General features: G+C 45.2%; 1 protein-coding gene across 1 annotated transcript in view; it reads right to left on the bottom strand.

Moving 5' to 3' along the window:
- The window catches only part of slc30a6 (solute carrier family 30 member 6), a gene marked incomplete at its 5' end in the record, with an annotated part of 54,949 nt that overhangs the window by 41,709 nt on the left and 8,240 nt on the right, over positions 1-5,000 (bottom strand). The window contains one exon of the mRNA XM_080549128.1: positions 4,728-4,812. Coding sequence (XP_080405254.1) covers positions 4,728-4,812 — 85 coding nt within the window. The remainder of the gene's footprint in view (positions 1-4,727; positions 4,813-5,000) is intronic.

Here is a 5,000-nt window from a genome sequence, read left to right as displayed (position 1 = left end):
TACCGGCACAGAGTTGAATGCTTCCCTGCAGTTTATTGAAACATTTTGACCAAGTAGGTCTTTGTCAGACTTGATCTACATACATCAAAGTTGCTGTAAACTCAATAGGGGCATTGAACTCTGTGAGGGTATTTCCTTTACACTGCTCTAAATACAATAACTTCTCTTCCTGCTTGCTCCTCCCTCCCTCCTCTCTCTCTCTCTCTCTCTCTCTCTCTCTCTCTCTCTCTCTCTCTCTCTCTCTCTCTCTCTCTCTCTCTCTCTCTCTCCTCTCTCTCTCTCTCTCTCTCTCTTCTCTCTCTCTCTCTCTCTCTCTCTCTCTCTCTCTCTCTCTCTCTCTCTCTCTCTCTCTCTCTCTCTCTCTCTCTCTCTCTCTCTCTCTCTCTTTCTCCCTCCCTCCCTCTTTCTCTCTCCCTCCCTCGCTCCCTCTCTCTCTCCCACAACAGAATGGAAAGGGGGGTTTCTTGAAAATAATCTCTATAACGGCAATTAGGCTATATTATACAGTTATAAAACAGTAAGGGTCAATACATTTTGGACTAAGTGAGAGGACCTATCTTTTCCCTAGCCTGAGTAAGTGAACTTAATCTTGTTTATTAATCGCTGTGTTATTGGTAGCTGCCTGTGTTGCTAGTAGGAGTTGTTTTTGTGTTGAGGCTGTGTGGCCTGGAAGCTAGTTTCTATTGAAACCAATAATTGTGTTCGAAGGCAATTGCTGTCAATTGGCACTGGGAGGAGTTTAAACATTTCTGAAACAATTCATGCCTGGTATTTATGCCTGAGTGCATTGTGCATCACCTCCATCTTGTAATGCCCACACTCCCGCTATCTCTCCACCTACTAATAATATCATCATGTGCTTTCTCCCCATTCCTGTTATTTTATCCCTCAGGACACAGACACTACTCCTCCTCCTCCTCCTCGCAACCCTTCCGTTCTAATCTATCCACCATGCTCAACTGACCACGACCTCATTGTCGCGGGAGGACTTTGAAACGGCCAGTCTGCGGTCTTGAAAGCTGAGGCTATCCCAGCTCATGCCACATTTATGTCCCTCCACTTTCTTGCCCTCGCAGAGACATGGATCACACCGGTAAACACAGCTACTCCGGCAGCACCTCTACTCTGAGGCCTCGTTTTCTCATTCCCATAGACTCTCTGGTCGAGGGGGGGGGCACAGGACTCCTCATCTTACCGAAGTGGTCACATAATAATGTCACTCCCCTGTAAAACGTCACATTCCAATTCCAGGCCACTTCCTAGAGGAGATGGATAATATGGATATCTTCTCAGCTACTTCCCTGACGACGGCACATCCCTCACACTACCGAGTGACTTCTACGTCCATTCGGAGAAGCTTCCTTCATCTGGACTACTTGACCTCCTCCTCCTCTCTTTCGATCTTACCCTGTCCCACTCCCCTCTGACTCATAAGGCGGGCACTCAGCCCGACCTTGTCATCAACAGATCCTCCCATACCTCCAAACTTACTGTTACCCCTCTTCCTGTGTCTGATCATCATTTTGTATCCTTCTCCCTTGCCCTCAAATCCACTCCCTCCCTGTCAGTCTCTACCCACACTATATCTTCTCGTCGCAACCTACCTACCATCTCCCCCACCGCTCTCTCTTCCTCTGTCTTATCCTCCTTACCCTCTGTTGAATCCTTCTCCCTTCTATCCACTGATTCAGCATCCTCCACCCTCCTGTCCACTCTCTCCTCATCCTTCCACTCTCTGTGTCCACTGACATCGTGGCCAGCACGATCCTCTCCACGCCCTCTTTGGCTCTCTGAAACCCTGCAAGCTTGTAGAACTAGGCTCCGGGCAGCTGAGAGGAAATGGAGAAAAACCTTCCTCTCTGATGACCTAAACCCTTATCACTCTCTCCTCTTCAACTCCTCCTCCTCTGTCTCAGATGCAAAAGCCACTACCATTCCAAAATCAAATACTCTGCCTCTAACCCAAGAAGATTGTTCTCCACATTTTCCCCACTCACCTTGGGGGTGATCCTCGACAGCCACTTATTCTATCACAGCGACAGCACGCTCCTGCAGATTCGTCCTCTACAACATTTGGACATGTTTGGACAAGGATACGTTCATTCCTCAACAGAGAAGCAGCTCAACTTTTGGTCCAGACCAGTCATCTCCCACCTTGACTACTGCAACACACTTCTGGCCGGGCTCCCCACCGCCGCCATCAGACCTCTGCATTAGGGCTGCACGATTAATCGATTTTAAATCGAAATCGCGATTTGAAATGATGCGATTAGCTAATCGCAAAGCCTGCGATTTTTTTTTAATTTTTTTTTTTAAACCTTTATTTTACCAGGAAGTCACATTGAGATTAAAACCTCTTTTGGAAATTTGATCAGCACTCATGGAATGCCTCTTGTCCAATCAAATTACTTGGTCTCTTTATGACTTTGAACCCGGCGCTCTCAGAGCGAATTTACGAACGCAGGCATAGGTTGTGTCACGACAGTCAGTCCAATTATTACGAGACTTTGGGCTAACGTAACGGAGACAATTAGACACCACATGGCTTACTGGACGTATGATAAACGTTAGTATGTTATAATTGCGACAGGTAAGTGTACAATTTCACTATACTTCTTCTTCTTCGGCGTATGGGTAGTTGTTTTTCCTCTCCACTCCACCAGGCTCGGGGCCGAGGGGCTACCCTTTTACCACCCCGAGACCTGGTTGAGACCTGGTTCACTATACTGTACCAGCCAAGTGCATGTCGGTGCTGTTAGTCCAGCCTTAAACTTAGCTTAGCTAACTTGTAGTCTTCGAGACGGTAGCTTAGCTTAGCTACTCATGCTAACCCGGCGTTAAAGTACAGACACAGAGTTGACAGTCTCAGCAACCTGCGGGTTGGTGTTTATAGTATAGCAGGCTTATGGATACATGGAAGTTAACTGTTCTGTTGTCAAACATGAATGTGTCCTGTATGCATAACCTCATACCATTCGTTCATACCAGCCGGCTTTAAAGACGCAGAGGTTAGCCTAGCCTAGCCTTGGGCTGAAGTATGTCACAGATTCCTAAGTCAAGGTGACGTGTGTCTGTGCTCCATAGTCAGAGACCACCATTCTATCATTCATCAGTTCGACTGTTGACCGAGTCATCTAGATGTGGTCCTTTCAGTTATAGTCACAGTGTATCCCCAAATGATCATTTTAATAGCTGGATCATCTTAGAAAGTAGCCACCTGTCTAGATGAGATGAGGTTATCATATATACAATTCATATCTTTTAAGTTATCATCCTTGCATTAGAATTAGAGCAGTTAAAAGTTTGATGGTATCATGTGGTAATGCTCTCTGAAAATAGGTGATATTCATCCAATCACCTGCCAAGTATTTTTTGAAAGTACCTGCCCTTTTCCAAACAGCTTCCAATTAAGCTTTCCTAGATGGTTGTGTGAAACAAACCACCTGAGTCAGGTTAGTAATGCTCCATCACATGTTTTAATCTGAAGCTTGATTTTAAAGCAACCCAACTTTAAAGCAACCCAATGTAAGTTTAGTTCTTTCACTCGTAGCTCGGGCTGTGGGGGTGCTAGAGGAGGGAGCCTCTAAGTCCCCTGAAGACGTACAAACAAACTGCACGTTGATACGACCTTCCTAGCCGGAGATATGGCCACACTTTACAAAAACTCCCTTTTTTTTTTTTTTTTTTGCTATTTAAAAAAATTATAATCGCAAATTAATCGCAATCGCGATATCTGTCCAAATAATCGCAATTCGATTTTTTCCCCAAATCGTGCAGCCCTACTCTGCATCTCATCCAGAACGCTCCCGCCCGTCTGGTGTTCAATCTCCCCCAAATTCTCCCATGGTACCCCTCTCCTTCACACCCTTCACTGACGCCCGGTAGCAGCTCAGGTCAGATTCAAGACCCTAGTGCTCACCTACCAGGCAGCAAAAGGAACTGCTCCCTCCTACATGCAAGTACTGGTCAGCCCCCAAACACCTGCCCGTTCACTCCGCTCTTCCACCTCTGCTGGCCGACTGGCACCACCGCATCCACCACCGGGGACGCAGCAGTCACACTACTTGGTCACGACTTTTCACGGTCTTGGCACCCCGCTGGTAAAACAAACTTCCCACTGGTGTGAGGACTGCAGAGTCACTCCCTATCGTCCGCCGTAGACTGACCCATCTCTTTAGGCTATGCCTTAACAGTCCCTCCTGAAACCTCTCCGTCCCCTCAACCCCCCTCTAGTTTCCCTACTGTAAATAATAATTAAAAAAATAAATAAATATATATATATATTCCTTCTTCTAGCAATTTTAACTGCCAATCGCCTCTTGCCAGACCATGGATTACTTTTTCTTGCGAGGCCCGATAGACGATTCCCTTACTTAGACAAATGTATTTGTTGTAAGTCGCTTTGGATAAAGGCGTCTGCTAGGCTAAATGCCAAAAACGTTATGTAAATGTGAACCAGTTTAGGTCAGAAGTCACTGATGTTAGTACACAGTCATCATTTGTTAGTTCCTTCTCTTCTTTTTGTTGAAAACAAATACTGTGCTACTAGGATGACCCTCTGAGGATGCATAGTACTATACTCACTCATACCGTTGTTTGCATTATATGTACTACTACTCACTCTACTACTCACTCATACTACTGTGCAGATGCATACTACTATACTCACCCATACTGTTATGTGTGTACTACTATACTCACTGTTAAGTGTGCACTAGTATACTCACCCATACTGTTAGTAGAGCTGCACCACATAAGCAGACAGCCCGTGCACAAAACATTCAGCATCCCGAACAGCAGGATCCTCCAGGACTGAAACGCAATAACAACATCAATTATGACAACAACAACAACAACAACAATAACATTCATAACATCAATTATGACAACAACAACATTCATAGCATCAATTATGACAACAACAACAACATTCATAACATCAATTATGACAACAACAACAATTATGACAACAACAATATTCATCACATCAATTATGACAA

The sequence above is a fragment of the Nansenia antarctica genome (assembly GCF_963989245.1).
Source record: "Nansenia antarctica genome assembly, chromosome: 19".
NCBI lineage: Eukaryota > Metazoa > Chordata > Actinopteri > Argentiniformes > Microstomatidae > Nansenia > Nansenia antarctica.
The sequence above is the reverse complement of the archived record's forward strand: the minus strand, read 5'-3'. Positions and strand labels throughout refer to the sequence as shown.